At 47.2% G+C, this 18,242-nt stretch overlaps 1 protein-coding gene across 2 annotated transcripts; it reads right to left on the reverse strand.

The window, feature by feature from the left end:
• Positions 1-3,926: 3,926 nt before the first annotated feature.
• On the reverse strand, positions 3,927-17,226 carry MFN2 (mitofusin 2). 2 transcript variants are annotated; one of them, XM_073584994.1, is made up of 19 exons: positions 17,073-17,218; positions 15,060-15,104; positions 14,804-14,982; positions 13,758-13,893; positions 13,205-13,367; positions 11,604-11,728; positions 11,091-11,199; positions 10,886-10,993; positions 9,124-9,277; positions 8,478-8,545; positions 8,083-8,204; positions 7,869-7,995; positions 7,670-7,774; positions 7,482-7,584; positions 7,115-7,335; positions 6,882-7,031; positions 6,586-6,782; positions 5,965-6,099; positions 3,927-5,744 (listed from the first exon to the last, which is right to left on the reverse strand). In XM_073584994.1, exons 3-19 carry the CDS (start codon positions 14,976-14,978, stop codon positions 5,678-5,680), a joined length of 2,265 nt encoding a protein of 754 aa, XP_073441095.1. In that variant the 5' UTR covers positions 14,979-14,982; positions 15,060-15,104; positions 17,073-17,218; the 3' UTR covers positions 3,927-5,677. The 2 variants fall into 2 exon arrangements, with proteins under 2 accessions (XP_073441095.1, XP_073441094.1); XM_073584993.1 differs by lacking the exon at positions 15,060-15,104 and having other exon boundaries at positions 17,073-17,226.
• Positions 17,227-18,242: the final 1,016 nt, after the last annotated feature.

Genomic DNA, 18,242 nt, shown 5'->3' on the forward strand with positions numbered 1-18,242 from the left:
ACTCTTAACACACCTCTTCAACCTTTCACTTACAAATGATGTCTTTCCCTCATCCTTCAAACATGCCTCAATCACACCCATCCTTAAAAAGCCCTCCCTCGACCCATCTTCTGTGTCTATCGCCCGATATCTCTTCTCCCTTACACCTCAAAACTACTGGAACAGCATGTATATCTTGACCTGTCTTCCCACCTCTCCTCCTGTTCCCTCTATGACCGGTTACAATCTGGCTTCTGACCGCATCACTCAACTGAAACTACCCTAACTAATGTCACTAACGACCTACTAACTGCCAAGAGCAAGCAACACTACTCTGTCCTTCTCCTGGACCTGTCTTCTGCCATGGACCATTCCCTCTTGCTACAGATTCTCTTATCTCTTGGCCTCACAGACTTGGCCCTATCCTGGATCTCATCATACCTAACAGACCAAACATTCAGTGTCTCCCTCTCACACACCACCTCCTCACCTCGCCCCCTCTCTGTCGGTGTTCCTCAAGGCTCAGTCCTAGTACCCCTACTCTTCTCCATCTACACATTCAGCCTGGGACAGCTCATAAAATCCCACGGTTTGCAGTATCACCTCTACGCCGATGACACACAGATCTACCTATCTGGACCTGACCTCACCTCTTTACTGACCAAAATCCCACAATGTCTGTCTGCTATTTCAGCCTTCTTTTCTGCTCGCTTTCTCAAACTGAACATGGACAAAACAGAATTCATCATCTTCCCCCATCTCACTCTAACCCCTCCACCAGACCTATCCATCAATGTCAATGGCTGCTCGCTTTCCCCACTCCCGCATGCTCGGTGCCTTGGGGTGATCCTCGACTCTGCGCTCTCTTTCAAACCACATATCCAAGCCCTTGCCTCCACAAACTCAAAAATATTTCCCGGATCCACGTATTCCTCAACCATGAAACCACAAAAACACTAGTGCACGCCCTTATCTCCCGCCTCGACTTCTGCAACCTCCTACTCTCTGGCCTCCCCTCCAGCACTCTGGCACCACTCCAGTCCATCCTACACTCTGCTGCCCGACTAATCCACCTGTCTCCTCCCTATGCCAGGCCCTTCACTGGCTTCCTTATTGCCCAGAGGCTCCAGTTCAAAACTTTAACCATGACATACAAAGCCATCCACAACCTGTCTCCTCCATACATCTGTGACATGGTCTCCCGGTACCTACCCGCAAGCAATCTTTGATCCTTTCAAGATCTCCTTCTCTACTCCCCCCTTATCTCTTCTTCCCACAACCGCACACAAGACTTCTCCCGTGCTTCCCCCATACTCTGGAACTCTCTGCCGCAACACATCAGACTCTCACCAACAATGGAAACCTCAAGAAGGCCCTGAAGACCCACCTGTTCCAACAAGCCTACAGCCTGCAATGATCCTCAGTCTACTGAACCACTGTACAACCAGCTCTACCTTCTCCTGGTGTATCCTCACCCATCCCTGTAGACTGTGAGCCCTCGCGGGCTGGGTCCTCTCTGTGTGTACTTGTGTGTCCCTTGTCTTGCACATGTTTATTGTACTTGTCTATATTTCCCCTTTTCACATGTAAAGCGCCATGGGGTAAATTTCGCTATATAAATGTATAATAATAATTGTACTCTCCCCCACCCCATCATTGCCCTCTTCACCACCTCCATCATTTTCTTCTCCCCCACCACTCCCATCATTGCCCATTCCACCACCTCCTCCATCATTGCCTTCTCCCCTACCACCCCATCATTGCCTTCTTCCCATCACTCCCATCATTGCCTTCTCCCCATCACTGCCTTCTCCATCACCCCCAATATTGCCTCCTCCGCCATCACCCGTATCATTGCCTTCTCCCCATCACCCCCAATATTGCCTCCTCCCCCATCATTGCCTTCACCTCCACACACACATACATACACACACAAATACATACATACACAGCACCTCTCACCTGTCCGCAGCATCACTGGCGCCCGCGCTTCGCTTCCTCGCTCTGGCACAGCAGCTGCTGAATGACATCATCCAGTGACGTCGGTCTCTGTGTCAGACAGGAAGGACAGATCCTTGCAGCTCCGCTCCTATTTTCTCGTGCAGGCAGCGGAGCTGCTGGTATCGCCCCCACGAGGGCAATCTGGCCAGGCCCCCCCCCCCCCTCCCCGGAGCCTCGGGCCCGGAGAAACCAGCCAGATTGCTCTCATCATTAGCCGTCCTGCAGTGGCCCCCTGGAGCCTCTGGCCCCGATGCAGCCGCACCGGTTGAACTGGCGGTATGTCCGCCCCATGCATTACATTACTGATCCTGAGTTACATCCTGTATTATACTCCAGAGTTGCACTCACTATTCTGCTGGTGCAGTCACTGTGTACATACATTACATTACTGATCCTGAGCCACATCCTGTATTACACTCCAGAGCTGCACTCACTATTCTGCTGGTGCAGTCACTGTGTACATACATTACATTACTGATCCTGAGCCACATCCTGTATTACACTCCAGAGCTGCACTCACTATTCTGCTGGTGCAGTCACTGTGTACATACATTACTGATTCTTGGTTACATCCTGTATTATACTCCAGAGCTGCACTCACTATTCTGCTGGCACATTCACTGTGTACATACATTACATTACTGATCCAGAGTTACATCATGTATTATACTCCAGATCTGCACTCACTATTCTGCTGGTGCAGTCACTGTGTACATACATTACATTACTGATCCTGAGTTACATCCTGTATTATACTCCAGAGTTGCACTCACTATTCTGCTGGTGCAGTCACTGTGTGAATATATTACTGATCCTGAGTTGTATCCTGTACTAGCTGAAGAGCCCGGCGCTGCCCGGGCATAGTAACTAACTGTGGTTAGTTATAACAAATTATAGTTATCCTCCATCCCATAGTCCCGTGCCCATATACCCATCATACATATCCACGATCCCATAGGCCCGTGCCCATATACCCATCATACATATCCTCCATCCCATAGTTGAGTGCCCATATACCCATCACCCATCCTCCATCCCATAGTCCTGTGCCCATATACCCATCATACATATCCTCCATCCCATAGTCCTGTGCCCATATACCCATCATATCCTCCATCCCATAGTCCCGTGCCCATATACCCATCATACATATCCTCCATCTCATAGTCAACCATTATGACATCATAGCGAGCGGCGGGGCTTGCAACCTATGACATCGTCGCCATGGCAACCATTGTGACATCATAATGAGGGGCGGGGCTTGATACGCAGTTTCCCCATTATGTAGACAGGGGCATTATGACATCATAATGAGGGGCGGGGCTTGACGCGCACACACTTTTTCCCCAGTATGTAGATAGGGGCAAAATTGTTTGATGAATTGGAACGCTTGGGGTTAAAATTTCGCCTCACAACATAGCTTTGGACGCTCTCGGGGTCCAGACGTGTGACTGTGCCAAATTTTGTGGCTGTAGCTGCGACGGTGCGGATGCCAATCCCGGACATGCGCGCGCGCACGCACGCACACACACACACACACACACACTTTGAGCTTTATATATTAATTATACTCCAGAGCTGCACTCACTATTGGTGCAGTCACTGTGTGGATACATTACTGATCCCGAGTTACATCCTGTATTATAATCCAGAGCTGTGCTCACTATTCTGCTGGTGCAGTCACTGTGTTCATACATTACTGATCCTGAGTTACCTCCTGTATTATACTCCAGAGCTGCACTCACTATTCTGCTGGTGCAGTCACTGTGTACATACATTACTGATCCTGAGTTATATCCTGTATTATACTCCAGAGCTGCACTCACTATTGTGCTGGTGCAGTCACTGTGTACATACATTACATTATTGATCCTGAGCCACATCCTGTATTACACTCCAGAGCTGCACTCGTTATTCTTCTGCTTATACCATATAATACTACAGACGAGGATTTAGGAAATGTTTTATTTCTCAGATGTAGTAGGTTACAGCCTTTCATGCTTGTGCTAAAATTAAATACATTCTAGATCAGCCATCTTTATTACAAGAGCAGAACATAAAGTGCTTCTCACCTCGTGGCTGCGGCGCCTTCTACCAGCAGCTTCTCAATTCAAGTCAAATCACATTTGTCAATGTAGATGGGGAGAGGGGGATCAGTGAGGAGGGTACCGCCCGGCATTCATCTCAGTGTTATACCAGGCACAAGCCACCAATCAGAATGTACTTAAAAGGGGTCTTACACCAGAGATGACCGGTATATGATGCATTTTTACAGCTGCTGGAAATAATCTCAGCATCACCCCCAGGTGGACAATGACAGTATTACAGTTATGTTTGTTTAATTATAAGAGGATGGGCTTTAGAATACGGGAAATGTGTCCAATAAAAGGACATTTTCTGAATCCGCTCGCTCTTTTTATTATTAAGCTGGAAAATGACATAACACCGGGACAGCAATAATCAAGCCACATTTCGTTAGCTAGGATAATGTATACCAATGGTCTGTAGCCAGTCAGCATGTCATCAGAGCCTGTTGGGATTTGTATTTTTGCAAAAGACGCATCTGAAAAAGGTAAAAAGTCAACCCAGCCAATGTGCATTAACCCAAAACATTCTTATTTTATATATTTACAGATCTACTCTAATGCCACGGAGAGGACATAAATAATCTGACATCACAAAAGGAAATGAGGGCACCCTGTGGGGGGGGTTGGGGGAATCAGAGCATGAGTTTCTGATAATCTTGGCATCACCTATAATCTAGATACCTTTCATATAACATACAGAACAGCCAATATTCCTACAATTGCATGTACAAGTCAAACTCTTCCTATTCTGTGCCTACCGAAAATGGGACTGGGTCCAATACACACAGAGCGACCGAAACTCAGTGTGGAGAGGACAGATGGTTATATCCAACCTCATATCCTAATGCAAACCTTACAATGAGGGGTCATTAATAGCAAATTCTCAGAATCGTACAGTAATAAATACAGGGATACATTAATATTGGGGATCAGCAGAGTTGCAGGACCCTAGGTCCAGTGGTGTCGACTGTAATCCATGGCCGCCAGACCAGAGCCCTGCAAAGGACAACCCCACTCCATCAGACTGCAGTGGAAATATTCGGTGACCCGAGATCCCCGCAGCCGGATCCTATGAAGGGCATCGAGCTGCTGGGGGCAAGGCCACTGGTAAACTGGGGTCGTCCAAACTGGATAAATAAACTATGTTATGGACGTGGGCACGTTTCCGAATGTTGCAGGTTTTATGGAAATGAAGCGGATCGATTCTATAATGGTACGTTTCTAATGAACTTTGAAATTGGCGAAACATCAGGTCAGAAGCAGCAGAGAAACAGGACAACATAAAACTCAAGTCCTTCATACCCGCCATCCGGTGTCACATGACATTTTGGGTAAAGCGGCATTTTCTGACATTTTTGGGGCCTTTGTTACTATCCCAGCATCCTTTGCAGCAGTATAGCGTGACGAGAAGCTGCGTACGATTTGCGAGCCCAGAGATGGCAATGATCAGAGAGTACGGAAGTCCCGGACAGTTCATGTAAACTATACGCATTAGAAGGTAGGTCACGTCTGAGCATGGTAGTGGTGGAGGAGATGTCGGGACACGTGACTCTACGGAGAAAGTGGTTATAGAAATTCCCATTCGCTGGCGCTTCAGTATCGTGGCCCCATCAGCTCTGCTCCAAGTACTGGTGGGTGAACATATTGAGTTCGCTGTCCAACCAGCCAGCTTTATTTCTGGAGGGAAAAAAACAAAATTTCCTATAATTTATCACTTGAGTTATAAATGGAGTCTTATATAAAGATAATGCACTCTCTCTCTTTACAAAACGTGTGAAAATGTGTTACCTATTGCGGCCACTAGGTGGCAGATTTGTCTGGAAGCCAATGGGAGTAATAGCCGTGTACAGGTCGCCGTCTTGTGGTGGCAACAGCAAACGCAATGCGATCAGTTTACCTTAATAACTTGGCTCGGCTCTGCAGACTGTCCAGGACCTCGATCTTTTTATTCAGCGCGGCGATGTCCTGCTCTAGGTTTTCTCTAGTGACATCCACCTGCTGACACAAGTGGGAGAATGTCCCAGACAGCTCCCTGTAAGTATATAGAGAAGAGACTAGTAATGCACAAACTGCATAGGAGGCCATGATGAGGACTATACATTGCAATACTGGCACAGAGTCAAGGTCCTGTATGGGGGCAAAGTAAAAAAAATGATAGAACAAATCACGCCATTTTTCCCAGTTAAAAAATAGGTATATTCATTATTTCTGGGTCCACGAGAGTTCAATCTATGAAAATGTAAAAGAGTTAAGTCAGAATGGTAAGTGGTGTCTGTGAATGCATTGGGGCAACAGGTCATGACAGCCAGGGGGGCAGCACTAAATGCTGGTCACAATATCATAAGATTAAATAATTCTCAAGCTGCAGTAATCAGTAAAGTGACAATTTGGAGAGGGGCCTCTTGTTATATTAGTTGTCTTGGGCCATTTACATTGTTCTTGTTTTATTGAACGGCAGCAATGGTGGCGGAGATGAGGTATTGGTGGCTGCAGCTGTACACGGATACGTCTCACTCACTGTTGCACTTGGTGGCTGCAGTTGGAGCCGGTGTAGCTGACAATCAGCTGCAGTTTCTCAGCTGCGTAGTCCACAAATTGCCGTTTGAAGGCCCTTTCCTTCGCTTTCGTGGTCCACGTGAGGCGCTCGTATACGTACAAGAGTCCATAAAGGCCAAAAGACAAAGCGATGAGCCGCCAGCCCACGGCCTTCCACACCTGGGATAAGAGAGGAGGTCACATCATGTAAGGGAGGATGAAACACTTCCTATCCATCACTCTTTGGCCGCTCTATGACCCCAACCCCAGAGCACTTACCACTCCTCCCACCACCAGAATACCCATGGATGTCCGGGATGTCAATGATGCCAATCCAGTCACCATAGACACCATAAGTTCCTCCTGGGTCATTGCGCCCTGCTGCATCGGTGGCATGCTGGGATTCACTGGGGTCATTGCACGTGGTATCTGGAGACAGCAGTGACACAAGATGTAAAACCGATAAAAAGCTACAGACTTCACAATGAAGTGTGAGAGGCCGCTTCACCCACCTGGTCGTTGTAGGGCATCAGCGCTCTGCGGCCATTCTTAGGTCCTAGGAACCTGTTCACGAGCATCGTCCACCCGAGAGAGAAGTGAAACTGGACGTCTTCTTGGAAGTCGGCGCAAAGTTTATCACAGCTCAGGTCGTAGCTCAGACTGAAACTCTGGCGGGGAACCAACAAGTCGATCTGTGAACGGGCGGAGGATGGGAGAAGAGGAAACAGCCCATCTACACAGAGAGAGGGATGAGAAGCCACTTAGTCTTAGCCTTAAATGGGTTCTCCAGGGCCACGAACACAATTTTGCATAGGAGCTGTACACACAAAACGGTGGGAGATTTAATCAAGGTGTCTTTACTTTCGTTCCTTATCTTACCGATCATCTCCTGCTGGGTGGTCTGCAGGGACACAGAGATGGTGCTGGAGCAGCGATCAGACAGGTTCCTGCCCAGCCCTTCCTCTATGTGGCGATGTAGCTCCTGGGAGGGATTAGAGAAGAAGCATTTGTAACAAGACGATGGGAGTCACTGGGACAATGGCTTCGGAAATCACAACGTTTCTTACGTTTTTATAAACTTTAAGGACAACAGACGATGGATGAAACTCCATCTGGAAGTCATCTACCAGCACAGAGAGGCGGCGGATCTCCTCAGCCATGGCATTCGACACCTGAAACAGCCGAGATTTGAGGCAGCCCACCGATCCACCCGGGACATCATCCATCCCTCCTCATTTACACCCCTTACATGATTCGGTTTCTCACCTGTCGCTCCACCTCGTCCGTGATCTGCTTGATTTTCATCCTGTAATCCTCCGTCAGGAGCTCCAGCTGCTTCTCGATGAATTCCAGTCGGTCCCTGAACTCCTCGCGCTTTTCCAGGCAGTAAACCCTGCAGAGGATATACGGTACGTACATGTTGCATATGCAACAAGGGGATTGTGATGGAGACGCCCTCCCAGGTGGTCCTGCACCGCACCTCTGCTCCTGGGCCGCCACGTGCACTGACTCCATGATCTGACGCAGGACCTCCGCTATATGCTTGGCTCGCATTGTATGTTGCTCAAACTTTGTCTTTACCGCCGACTGAGAGATGCATTCCTGCCAGAAAAACAGGGCGCAATTTTATAGAAATATTTCAGGGCATTCACCTTAAGGAAGCAGAGATACTAAAAGCCATTGCGAAGTTTAAAGCAACAAGCAGAGCCGAATCCTGACAGTGTGTGTATTACAGCTATTAAGATTGGGCATGCTTCAGTGCTTGGCGCCAGGAAGTCTTTATGGGCTTGGAAAATAGATAAGCTGCGATTCCCAACAGTGCCTGGCAATACCAAAGCGGGTGGAAGGCTGCCCCCCGAGCCTTTAATGTCATACCTCAAATCTCCTTTCAAAGTTCTGGAACTCAAACATCCTCACTTGAAAACCTTCAGCTAAAGCACCACCTAGAGGCAAAAAATAGATAAAAAAGGGAGTCATATCTTCAGAAAGATCATCTCCACCTGTTAGAAAAAAGCCCTGTGTGAATAAACTGGTTACAAAGTGTCTATCAGGATCCCCAGGGATCATTAGTGATCTAGGATGATCCTGGCAATAGGAGATCTATTCTTCTGCAGCACCCCCACAGGGAAAATAAAGCATTACACACCGTCCATTCACATAATACAGGAGAGGACGTCCAGAGCGGGATGTGACACTCACAGTCACCATTCTCCACTCTGGCCAAGCAATGAAGACCCCACTCTATTAAAGGTATATGAAAATGAGTTTTCAAATCCAGACAAACCCTTTAAATTTACTGAAAAAAAAAATGCAAAAAATTACATTTCTATTTTTCTTCATTAGCTTGTCCACCGTCTCCAATCTGTGGCTCTCTAGCTGATACAGAACTACAACTCTTAAGGCTGTCATTGCATAATGGGAGTTGTAGTCTTAAAACATTTGATGAGCCAAATTAATAAATATGATCTGTTTTTAATTTCCCCTATGAGCAGGAGGATCACTGGCACACAGTTTGCGGTACCTCCTTCAGGCATTCCCTGAGCTTTCTGTATCCGGGCATTAAGAACTTCCTTGGCAGACACAAAGAAAATGCGATCTCCTGCTTGGGTTCGATCCAAGACTCCGAGCTCATCCACCAGGAAACTGGTGCAGCGCTCCATGTGCTGCCGCCGAACCTGCAGAGAAAGGAACGGGATGATATCAGCAAGAAACTGCAGACATACGGCCATGTTCTACTAGTAGGTGGCCCCTTCTTGATAATGATCGGACCCCCACTAATCAGAAAGGTTGTTTTTTTCTAGCCGAAACACAGATGACTCAAACTGTACCTATTCCAGACATGCGGCAGTGAAGAGAGGGCAGGAAACACAGAGATCCCCAGGAATCCGAATACACCCCATTACATAACTGTGACAAAGCGCTGCACATGCTGCCAAGTGTACAAGCTCCAACAGCAGAATAGTGAGTGCAGCTCTGGAGTATAATACAGGATGTAACTCAGGATCAGTAATGTATGTACACAGTGACTGCACCAGCAGAATAGTGAGTGCAGCTCTGGGGTATAATACAGGATGTAACTCAGGATCAGTAATGTAATGTACACAGTGACTGCACCAGCAGAATAGTGAGTGCAGCTCTGGGGTATAATACAGGATGTAACTCAGGATCAGTAATGTAATGTACACAGTGACTGCACCAGCAGAATAGTGAGTGCAGCTCTGGGGTATAATACAGGATGTAACTCAGGATCAGTAATGTAATGTATGTACACAGTGACTGCACCAGCAGAATAGTGAGTGCAGCTCTGGAGTATAATACAGGATGTAACTCAGGATCAGTACAGGATTAGTAATGTAATGTATGTACACAGTCACTGCACCAGCAGAATAGTGAGTGCAGCTCTGGGGTATAATACAGGATGTAACTCAGGATCTGTAATGTATGTATACAGTGACTGCACCAGCAGAATAGTGAATGCAGCTATGGAGTATAATACAGGATGTAACTCAGCATCAGTAATGTAATGTAATGTTTGTACACAGTGACTGCACCAGCAGAATAGTGCGTGCAGCTCTGGGGTATAATACAGGATGTAACTCAGGATCAGTAATGTAATGTATGTACACAGTGACTGCACCAGCAGAATAGTGAGTGCAGCTCTGAAGTATAATACAGGATGTAACTCAGGATCAGTAATGTATGTACACAGTGACTGCACCAGCAGAATAGTGAGTGCAGCTCTGGGGTATAATACAGGATGTAACTCAGGATCAGTAATGTAATGTACAGTATGTACACAGTGACTGCACCAGCAGAATAGTGCGTGCAGCTCTGGGGTATAGTACAGGATTTAACTCAGGATCAGTAATGTATGTACACAGTGACTGCACCAGCAGAATAGTGAGTGCAGCTCTGAAGTATAATACATGATATAACTCAGGATCAGTAATGTAATGTATGCACACGGTGACTGCACCAGCAGAATATTGAGTGCAGCTCTGGGGTATAATACAGGATGTTACTCAGGATCAGTAATGTATGTACACAGTGACTGCACCAGCAGAATAGTGAGTGCAGCTCTGGAGTATAATACAGGATCAGTAATGTAATGTATGTACACAGTGACTGCACCAGCAGAATAGTGAGTGCAGCTCTGAGGTATAATAGAGGAGGTAACTCAGGATCAGTAATGTAGTGATATTCTAAGATAGCGATTAAATTTCTGTCATCTAGCTTTCCAAGAAGCAGGTAAAATGTTACAAGGGACCTCCCGTCCGCCTCACCTCATCCATATATTCTGGTTCTGAGGCAGACGCATCCCACCGGTTGTTCAGGATAAAGATGTTTGGTCGGGACAGACGTTCATTCACTTTGTGGAAAAACTGTTTCTCCTATGATGGGAGAGAAGACGCGGTAATATAAAGTATGGAGGAGGAGCTGTTATATAAGGTGATCACAGAGACGGGGGGGGACAAGACCAGCACTTACTGTCTGCATGAGGGTGGACTCAGAATTCGCCACCAAGACAAACACATCGGCATCAAGGCAAAACTTATCGATCCAACTGTCCAGCTCAGTGGTCACATCAATGCCTGGGCTGAAAACAGACAATATGGTTATGTCCTCCATTCTGCACCCAGCATCTGTGGTCTTCAGATTAACGGGTCTCCGACGTCGTCCCCGCAGATCAGACGGGAGCAGACACACTGATCTCTGCAGTAACTATTGGTCTCTCAATAGACAAGTATTTCCCAGGCATCGGTGTCTGTAGTTAGTCGCCTCTGCCAGACCCAGCTCCGCTCCATAGATTCAGAAGCGTCAGACGACAGTTGTGAAGAAAGACTATCACACCCAGAAGATTCTAAAGTGACCTACAGCTTATATTACACCACCGGCAAGTCCTCGCTGCCTCCACCTGCAGACCCCGCCGTCACCACCCCAATGATGAAGTGAAAGGCGCTGCACAACCCAGCGACAAGTCACGTGGTCAGTGATCGCTACCTGTCCATCAGCACCAGGTCATCTTTCAACAGGGGACACTTGGAATTAGGCCACATAACACTGACCATGGAGCCAGAGTCCAGAAGATCATCCTGATGAAGGGCATGAGCAAGCTGCATCACTGTCTGGAGGGAAGGGGAAAGTGAGGATGAATGGACAGAGATCTCTGCATAATGATATGTACGTGATGCAACAACTTATGGTGGAGTACAAGATTAGCTCTTCTAAAAAAAATTAAAAAAAACGAGCGCCACACCTGTCTACAGGTTGTGTGCGGTATTGCAGCTCAGCACGCTTCACTTCAATAAAGACCAGCTGCAGTACCAAACACAACCAGTGCGCAGGTGTGGCGCTGTTCAGTAACCCTGTACAACATCTACAAAGTCACTGCAGTCATAAGTTAAAGGGCATCTGTCACCCCTTTTTTGAGATATCATATAATGATATCATTCAATTGTGTGTCACATAAGGATTCTCTTAGTACTTTTGCTTCCACCTGACCCCGCACCTTTCATGCATAAATACCTTTTTATATCTGTTCAGATGTATGTAAACTGCCGCTGTCCGGTCCGATGGGCGGGGCTTATTCACCTGCTCCCCCCCTCCCTGTCTTGCTCTACGCATTTCTTCTTTCTTCTTCCTGCGTTCACGTATTGTTTCAGCGCTTGCGCATTGCAAAGGCCTCCAGCGCTTGTGCAGTATGCTTTTCCAAACTGTGGGCAAAGCAAATAATTGTTACTGCGCATGCACCGGTATTTTTCCCTGCGTCTATGACCCGGAAGTCTTCATTATGAAGACTTCCGGGTCATAGACGCAGGGAAAAAAACGGTGCATGCGCAGTAAGAATTATATGCTTTGCCCACAGTTAGACAAAGCATACTGCGCAAGCGCCGGAGGCCTTTGCAACGCGCAAGCGCTGAAACAATACGTGAATGCAGGAAGAAGGAAGAAGAAAGAAGAAATGCGTAGAGCAAGACGGGGGGGGGGGAGCAGGCAAAAAAGCCCCGCCCATCGGACCGGACAGCGGCAATTTACATATATCTGAACCGATATAAAGAAGGTATTTATGCATGAAAGGTGCGGGGTCAGGGGGAAGCAAAAGTACTAAGAGAATCCTTATGTGACACACGAATGATATCATTATATGATATCTCAAAAAAAGGGTGACAGATTCCCTTTAAAGGGGTTCACTGGTGACGCTATCAACCGCATTGATGACGGCATGTCTCCATATATTTGCCAGGGTGTGCAGGTGTAAGATACCCGGGGAATGTGCAGGCATCCAGGCAGTTATGTATCATTTCTGCATATCTAACGCAGAAGCGAGCGGCGCCGGAGAACCCCTTTAAAAACAACACACTGCAAGTTTTAACATCTGCTTGCTGTCAATGAGTGGAAGACAGAGGAGTTGCAGGGTGTGGCGGGACAGGGATCTGTAATAAGCGATGCAGAAAACGAAACAGCACATTTTCATTTGCTTCCAGGATTGTCATTAAGGACTTTTGCTTCCCAATCAGCAAGCAGAAATGTGGAAATGATGCGGCACTGACAACTGCTGCATCCTATTTGACATAGAAAGCATAATAAGTGCGGTTGGTCACCTTGACACTTTTCTTCTCCTCTGACCCATCGGTCAGAAGATAGGACTCGTTCCCATCAGTCCCCTCCACTCGCAGGAAGCAGTTAGTGGTGTGGCCGATCCCAGAAGGGAGGACCTTGTCCCACAGCATGGCGTTAATCACAGTGCTCTTCCCATTGCTGGTCCTGGGGCAGAAGGAAGATATAACATGAGTGGGGATGATATCCGGGACGATCCCCCCCACCCCAAAAAAAAAGAAAATGGTTTTAGAATAATGTGCTGTCCTCTGTAATTCCTCCTGGAAATGGAAGAATAATTTGACAAGTGGGTGAAACCATTCTTCTTGTCAAAGGGGTGGGGGCGCATTTACACAAACTGACAATGTCTAATGTCAGACCGTGCAGGGACACCTCCATGTGAATGTCCACACCCAGCTGTGAATGCAGGAGGAACAGCAGAGGAACCACAGGAGGAGAAAGTTGTAAGAAAAGATGCTATAAAGCTGCCATCTCATGAACAAATACAAGTTATTTTCTAAACTCTACATTTCATGAGCAGCGACAGGTGCACCCTACCTGCCAAAGAAGGCCACCTTCATGTGACGTCTGGCCAGCACCTCGCTGATGCCTTTCACGTTGGTGAGATAGCCCCTGACTTCCAGGACTTGCTCCTCCGAGGCGACCGGATCCAGCTCTGCATTCTGGTAGGTTTCTAAATAACCAGAAAACATGTTACAGAATCAGCTATTGTCCTGTGTTATCAGCCATTACGTACTGTAACGCATTATAACAGCTATTGTCCTGTGTTATCAGCCATTCCGTACTGTAACGCATTATAACAGCTATTGTCTCGTGTAGTCAGCCATTCTGTACTGTAACGCATTATAACAGCTATTGTCCCGTGTAGTCAGCCATTCCGTACTGTAACGCATTATAACAGCTATTGTCCCGTGTAGTCAGCCATTCTGTACTATAACGCATTATAACAGCTATTGTCCCGTGTTATCAGGAATTCCATACAGTAACGCATTATAACAGCTATTGTCCCGTGTAGTCAGCCATTCTGTACTGTAACACATTATAACAGCTATTGTCCTGTGTTGTCCGCCATTCCATACTGTAACGCATTATAACAGCTATTGTCCCGTGTAGTCAGCCATTCTGTACTATAACGCATTATAACAGCTATTGTCCCGTGTTATCAGGAATTCCATACAGTAACGCATTATAACAGCTATTGTCCCGTGTAGTCAGCCATTCCGTACTGTAACACATTATAACAGCTATTGTCCTGTGTTGTCAGCCATTCCATACTGTAACGCATTATAACAGCTATTGTCCCGTGTAGTCAGCCATTCTGTACTGTAACATATTATAACAGCTATTGTCCCGTATAGTCAGCCATTCCAGACTAACGCATTATAACAGCTATTGTCCTGTGTTATCAGCCATTCTGTACTGTAACGCATTATAACAGCTATTGTCCTCTGTTATCAGCTATTCCCTGCTGTAATGCAATCTCACAGAAACCCAGGAGTTCCCTTCTCCAGACATGGCATCTCGTCCTCCGGTCACACCCGGAGCTGCACACGATCCCGGATTCACATTTCATGTTTTCTCACCCTCCAGGAAGCTAAAGCTTTCCTGGATGTAGGCCCCGAGCTGATCGAAGATGCCATTGATCTTCTTCTTGGCGGTGACGAAGTGCTTGAGGGGGGAGGCGTTGACCTCAGCCATGTATCTCTTATCCTTCTTGCTGGAGATTTTAGCTGTTGGTCGGGCGAACAGCAGGGACATCGCGCTGTGGGAGGGAAACACGATTACGATTTGCACAGACAACGTGGTGAGTGTTTCTGCACACTGCACGCATATACTGACCAGCCGTCACGCCACGCCGAGCCAACACAGCCGAACCGATAATCCCTATCAGCAGAAGTAGACGGAGTGAAACAATGTATCAGGAAACAGAGCAGTGGACAAGAGGAGCTATAGGAGGGACAGGTAGTTCTTACGGGAAATTATCACTAAGCGATGGCACGGTGGGGCTGATGGTGATCCTGCCACCAGGGGGCGATTTCCTGAGTCTCTGATTTATAATATATGGTAAATCCACACACTGTGCAGATAATAGGATGATGTGATACAAATGTATCCATGAGGTTTGAAAGGGGCAGCTCAGATTCCATAAACTAATGTTATTCTTTGTAAATGTTACACATATACATATCTATATATATCACGACTTTCAAGATCTCTGCTCGCTGTCTTTCAATAGGAACCTTCTTTATGCAATGATCACACGCGGCTCGTTACAGTGACAGAAGGGGTAATAAAGCTCTGTGTGTCTGACTGTTTCATCATCCAGTATCACTCCAGTTGTATGCACTTGTGACCACTGCAGCTCATCACTGGCTGCAGCACTGACTGGACACAAAGTCACAGAAGGATACTGCTCGGAGATCCACGGGGGAACCAAGGAAGTGGTACAAAGGGGGGAATGGTAGGTAAGTAGTTTTTTTTTTTTTTTTTTATTTTGCGAAGATTCTGGGGGGTCTATCAGAAAAAAAAATATGGTACAAGATCACCAACAAGGAGCGTCCATAATAAAGGTCAGCGAGCAGAGAGCTGGAAAGCGTTAGATCCAGAAAGTTTGTTATTTAGTTTTTAGAACCAACACAGTGGGGTCCTCCTCTATCTCCCCCTATATTAACAACTTTCACTAGCATTTAGATGAGAAGAGGACGCTGACTTCAGTGCGCACACTTGTCACTCATTCCATAGACATTACAGGAAGGGGATGTATGCTGCTGTGTTACTACAATGCTCAGCATGTCCTGTCACTTCCGCTGCAGACCTGTGATGATTTCATTGGCAGGGAGCCATAGGTGAGGGTCCGGCAGACCCCTCCAGCGGCTCATAGACCACGTCGGGTCTCTGTGTGAGAGGGCGGCTATACTTAGTGCCCGCAGGAGTCCTGGGTACAGTGGAGCACACAGCTGTTGCCAGGAGAACTTTCCTTTGCTGTAATAAATCGTAATGAATTCTGAGCCCAATGCACAATCTCCTATTAAAGGAGATTGTGTCACAGCTGCTGTGACTCTATAACTCCCAGCATGCCCAGACAGCCAGGAGAGCAGTAGAACCCCAGCACAGGGAGAGTCACAGGGTGGAGATTACGGCCGTACAATAACCCCCATCATCTGGAGACACGTGACCAAGTTTAAAGGGTTCCAGCTGTAGAGGAGCCGCATATGGGGGCAAATACGTCCTCCCTGATCTGCGGGATCCTGTCCTGACACCAGGACCCCAATCATCCACAGGGGGCGCTGTTATTGCATACGGGGGGTACACAACTGTTAGGGTGTGTGCACACGTTGCGGATTCTGCTGCAGATTTTTCCCCGCAGATTTATCTAAATCCGCAGGTCAAAAGACCTGCGGTTTATCTGCTGATTAGCCTGTGGTTTATCACCTCTACAATGGAGGAGATGGCAAACCGCAGCGGAAGCCACAGAAAGAACTGACATGTCAATTCTTTCTGCGGATTAGAAACCGCAGCAAATCCGTGCGGAAAATCCGCACCGTCTGCACTGCAGTTTCCATTTCCCATAGGATATTATGGTGCTGTACACCACAACAGAATCCGCAGCGTGTGCACACACCCTTAAAAGGGCACACTGGGATTAACAGATCTCTCGGCACTGAATGGTGGGGGGTCTGCAGATGCCAGATTCCAGGAGATGACGTCTCAGGTACTGGGGGAAACCAAACATTCACGACCCCCCTCCATTTACAGGGCCGCAGCAGAATCTGATCTCTGTGTCTGGAAGTAGCGATTCTATGACTGATATTATGACATCACAGCTCTGCATTATCCCATTCCCGCGCTTACTTGTCAGTACCGCGGGGTGCTCTCGCCTCACACGGTGCTTGGACACACAGGCTCTTGCGCTGCGCCCATCCCCAGTCTGTGACACCGACCTGAGCGGCCTGTGAAGGACAGGAAGCGGCCACCAGCGCAACCCCGCCCAAAACAACAAGCCCCGCCCTCCTCTTCACCTGATTGGCTGGGAGACGTCACTATGCAAATCAGCCGAATACTAGAGGGATAATATTTGTATACCCTCCCGTCTCCTTCTAGTGAAGAACAGTCCATATAGAACAGAGCGGGAAAAGACTCCGGGAAAATGGCCGCAAATGAGTCAGTTCTGGGGACAGATTGTAATTTCGCTGTTTTAGCTCTGCTGGATGCGTGTGGGATAGCTGTAGAAATGTGGAGAATCCATGTGACAATCGGGAGAGTCCCCAGATTAGTAATTCAAGGCGGAGGTTGCGATAGTGCTGCGATTTTTATGTGACCTTTATGTAGATTTTCTACAAGTGGATTGCAGCTCTCAAGCTGGGTTCACACAGAGTTAGATTTTGGAGCAGAATCACATGACAAGCAGCATCATAGTCTGTGAATAATGAGAAGCGCTCTGACACTGCTCACATCGCCAGATTGTTGTGCTTGGAAAAAAAATAATTAGAAAACTGAAGAAAACAATGGCTCCTAAAAAACGAAAAAATCTTGAGGTTTTTTTACTTCAATATCTCATTTAAAACGATCCACATGAGAAATCTTAGTGTGAACACCGCCTCCAAATCACCCACAGCCTCGTGGGCATGCTTTTAATCAGTACACCTGTGCACAGCTGCAGATTTTTCACATGTTTTTTAAGGCTTTGTTCACACAGAGTTTTTTTTAGGAGCACATTGTAGCAGATCCAACATTCTCCTCCAAAGTCTGAGGCCGGGTCACACTTGCGAGTGCAATGCGAGAGACTCGCCTCAATACCTGACACTGCCGCCGGCACTCAGGATCGGAGCGCTGCATAGAAAGACATGCAGCCGCACACTCTGGTCCCGAGTGCCGGTGGCAGTGCCGGGTATTGAGGCGAGATTCTCGCATTGCACTCGCAAGTGTGACCCGGCCTTAGAAACATTTTCCTATTCATTTCTATGGGAAATCGATCCCATCGTAGTAGTATTACATGGGGGCAAACTATTTTTTTTAAAGGAG

Source organism: Dendrobates tinctorius, unplaced genomic scaffold, assembly GCF_039654945.1.
Source record: "Dendrobates tinctorius isolate UK_male_01 unplaced genomic scaffold, ASM3965494v1 ptg000086l, whole genome shotgun sequence".
NCBI lineage: Eukaryota > Metazoa > Chordata > Amphibia > Anura > Dendrobatidae > Dendrobates > Dendrobates tinctorius.